Genomic DNA, 4,060 nt, shown 5'->3' with positions numbered 1-4,060 from the left:
AGCTAACACACTAGAGGCAAGCTGGGTTCTCTGGATCGGGGGGGGGGGGAGGCTAGAAGAGTTTGTTGGGAGTTTTATATACACTGTTCCCATGTTGGAACTCCCAGTTTGTCCATGAAACAGAAGCATAACTTGGCTCCTGACTTGGTCAAAAGCAAGGTGGGCATATATTTTAAACACGTAAAGCACTCAGGCATCTTTATCTAGGGCGGGAAAGAGCTCAACAGACTGGTGGCAGAATAGAGGTTCTCAAGAAAGAGAGCTCTGAGCAGGAAGGCAGACCTCGGAAGGAGACCTAAGTCCCCCACACACACACCTGTGCCCCATTCACCCCTTCTGTTGTGAAGGACAGATAGACAAATAGGTTCTTACATTGGCTGCAACCTTTCTCCTGTAATGGGCATCTATCTCTAGGATATCCATGTCTTCCGGTGTCCTTAGCGTTGCTGAGCCTAGAAAGAGAGACCGATCACTGTCACACCTGGCACGGACTGGGACTTTCATCTTCCCCAGGGTACAAGGGGCCAGCTGATAAGAGGGCAATCAATACCTGTCACGGTATCCTCACTTGGTACCAGACTGTCACAGTGTACCAACTTTGAGGAAATCTCCCCGCCCACCCTCTTTTTTTCCTGCTGAAAGGCTGGGCCATTCACAATTAAATCTGCAGGGCCATTCGCATTTAAGTTTATTCTTTAAATCTGCAGATGACACCAAAAGGGGAGGAGAAGCGCACACACCAGAAGATATAGAATTCAATGAGATCTGAACACAATGGAACAGTGGGAGGATATGAATGAGATGCAATTTAACAAGCATAAGTGCAGAATTCTACATCTAGGTAACAAAAATGAGAAACACGGAGACAGGGTAAGAGACACACTTCTGGGTGGCAGTGTTTGTGAACAAGATCTCGGGGTACGGGTGGACTGTAAGCTAAATAGGAGCAGTCAGAATGATGCAGCAGCAAAACAGGATTACTATTGAAGTTGCACAATGCCATAATTCCACTGTATACTAAACTGGTCAGGCTGTGTGCAGTTCTGGAGGCCTCGTTTCAGAAAGGATGTGGACAGAATGGAGCAGGTGCAGAGGACAGTGACGAGGACCAAGCCCTATGAGGTAAGCCTGAGGGATTTGGGAATATCCAGTTTGGAGGAGAGGAGGTTGAGGGGGGACATGATCGCTCTCTTTAAGGCTTTGAAAGGCTGTCACACAAAGAGGGATTTGGGGCCCCTCTTTTGCATCTCTCATTTGCTCACGTTTCATTCTCTGCTCTGCCCATCTGCACTTTGCCGCCTGTCGAGAAACTGCCTGACTGCCTACATCTCTCTGCCGAAGCAATGATTTATGACAAGCCGCAGGGGAAAGCTTTTGAAAAGCAAAACGAGCAGCAGAGAGGGACCAGCAGCGGGGCCCACAAAGTTAGAGAGGAACTTCAGACTTACCGGGATCGTTCCTTCTCTGCCGAGGTAGGAAGCTCATCTCCGAGTGGGTGACTCCTCCCTTTGGGCACGGAAGGCAAAGTCAAACAGAGACACTTCCGTGGGGCAGATCTCTCTATCAGTTTGAGACACACGGCTGTTGGAAGAGTCCCTCGGGAAAAGATACCGTGCCTTTAGGGTGCTATCATGGAGGGGACACCTGGACCCAACTGCCAAAAAAGGAAAATAGATCAATAAGCATCTTCAACAAGGAAGGGGAGAAAGAGAGATACAGAAGAACAGAAGCCTCTGGATAGGCACTTGCCCAGAGGGTACAGACGAAAAGAAGAGACACTTGAGTGCTCCATCCTGTACCAATAGTGTGTGGGACAGAATATCTTTCGTACTTTCAAAGAACACTCATAGTAAATGACACAGTAAACCACATGTCCTCACCCTCGAGGGATGAGGACATCCTGGGTGTGTCTGCCACTTGGCCAGCCCTCTGGAATTTGTTTTAGAACTCTGTAGACAGTCTGCGTCTTGTAAGAGCAGCTAACAGCTGGAGACCAAGGTCCAAGTGCCAGCTCCACATAGGCCCACTCAGGGAGGAGGTTCATGTCAGAGAAGACAGCGGTACCAAGTGGGCCGTGTTGTGCTGTTTACACCCACACCACACAGGCTCTAATCCAATGGCCCAAGGTGGCTTTAGAATGTTCTTGCCCAGAACTGAAAGGTGGAAAGCTTCCCTGAGAACATGTTTTAGCTCTCCTGGAGTGCTTCATTGTTTCTAAAGAACTGGCTAAAAGTCTTATACTCCAAGGCGGGGGTCTCCAATGCGATACCCGAGGGCACCTGGTGCCCACCAAGTGATCTTAGAAAGAGGGCATGGTTAGGTGGGGCTTGTGCCTAGCAGGGCTTCTGACTGGCTGTGCAGTTATACGGTATCCTGTTAAAGAGCCAGTTTGATGTAGTAGTTAGGAGCACAGACTCTAATCTGGAGAACCGGGTTTGATTCCCCACTCCTCCACATGCAGCTGGTGGTGTGACCTCGGGTCAGTCACAAGTTCTCTCAGACCTGGTCTCTCAAGAGCAGTTCTCTCAGAGCTCTCTCAGCCGCACCTACCTCACAGGGAGACGAAATGGAGAGCCATTCTGAGACTCCAAGTGAAGGGCAGGGTATAAATCCAATTTCTTCTTCTTCTTCGAAACCAGGGGTTCTTAACCTGGGGTCCATGTATAGGTTTCAGGGGGTCCATGAACTTGGATAGGGGGGAAATTTACATCTTTATTTTCACTAACCTCTAACTGAAATGTCGCATTTCCTTCAATTATGAAATTTAGCATTTCCTTCAGTTATGAATGTAGGCAACAAACCAGAGTAGTATTAGCAGTACCTAAGACAGAAATCACAGATATTTTCATATCACATTCCAGTTGTTGCAGACATCTCGAAATATGTACTCTCATCACTACTTCAAAAGAATCCATCGGCTTCACCAGACTGCCGAAGGGGTCCATGAGACAAAAAAGGTTAAGACCCCCTGTGTTAAACAGAGCTTCTACCTTAAATATTGAAGAGTTATTATGAAAGTTACACATAACCTCACTCACTGACATTTTGTTGTTGCCTGCACCTCCTGTGGCAGCCATTTTGATGCCGTGCCTACCACTCTGTGCCAGAATTTGAAGGCGCTGTCAGACTCAAAAATGTTGGGCTGCAATCCACGTAGATTTCAGGTTCTGAACTATTACTTCATAATGGATCCTGATTATCATTCTCCAACAACATGCCTACCTGACATCTCACCAACAGACTTGGAACCCCTTCCCCACTTACGTCGTCACACGTCACTCAGAGAGGAAAAATGCCTTGCATGTCCTCAAAGGTACTCTAACCTTTGCCATTCCTAATTAATGTAAATACTTAAGTCATTCTAATTACTACCAGTCTAATTACCTGTTCTAAGGCTCGGCACTGGCATTACAAGACAGGTTTAAAACTTCACAAAGGCTGCGGTCACACACAACATTAGCCACACAAGAGATACGGAAGACAGGCGGAGTTTCCGGGCGCGATCTCACCAGCACATCTGGGGAGCGTAGCGCTTCTGTGGCACAACCGAGGCTTCCTCCCGAAACCGCGCAGCAAAAAACTAGTACCTCGGAGGTACTAGTTTCCGGAAACTGCGGGGCAAGGGCGGGCGTCTGATCGCGTTTCCGGTGGCATCCGGCGCCCGCCCATGTCCCCTTGTGGAAAAGGTTTTTTTTTTTCCCCCAAGTCCCCGTGGTTGCGCACATGCACCCAACGGAGCATGCGCATTCGTAGTGAACACAAAAAAAGAAAACTGGTTCGCCGCGCCGTGCGCTTCATCGTTGCGCGCAGGCGCGCAGGCATGTGTTGTGATCGACGCCTCTCCGTAACCACAGAAGCTCCACGGTACCTCCACAGAACCTCCACAGGAGGTATGATCGCTTTACTGCGTGTTAGTTTGCCCCAGGGCAAACAGCCACGCTTCCCCCCCCCGCAGTTTCCTGCCCGTGTGACCGGGGCCAAAGTCTTGTTCAAAATTAAAATCCCTTCTGGCAAAATGTAAGGGTTTTCAGGTAATCTTGAGGGAAGCTCTCGTAAAGGC

The 4,060-nt window shown here is 48.8% G+C and overlaps 1 protein-coding gene across 1 annotated transcript in view; it reads right to left on the bottom strand.

The window, feature by feature from the left end:
• TMEM86B (transmembrane protein 86B) overlaps nucleotides 1-1,803 on the bottom strand; it is a 9,051-nt gene extending 7,248 nt beyond the window's left edge. The window contains exons 1-2 of the mRNA XM_015420765.1: nucleotides 1,449-1,803; nucleotides 373-452 (exon numbers count right to left, since the gene is read on the bottom strand). Coding sequence (XP_015276251.1) covers nucleotides 373-452; nucleotides 1,449-1,485 — 117 coding nt within the window. The 5' untranslated portion in view covers nucleotides 1,486-1,803. The remainder of the gene's footprint in view (nucleotides 1-372; nucleotides 453-1,448) is intronic.
• Nucleotides 1,804-4,060: the final 2,257 nt, after the last annotated feature.

Source organism: Gekko japonicus, unplaced genomic scaffold, assembly GCF_001447785.1.
Source record: "Gekko japonicus isolate JY-2015 unplaced genomic scaffold, Gekko_japonicus_V1.1 scaffold1715, whole genome shotgun sequence".
Classification (NCBI taxonomy): Eukaryota; Metazoa; Chordata; class Lepidosauria; order Squamata; family Gekkonidae; genus Gekko; species Gekko japonicus.
The sequence above is the reverse complement of the archived record's forward strand: the minus strand, read 5'-3'. Positions and strand labels throughout refer to the sequence as shown.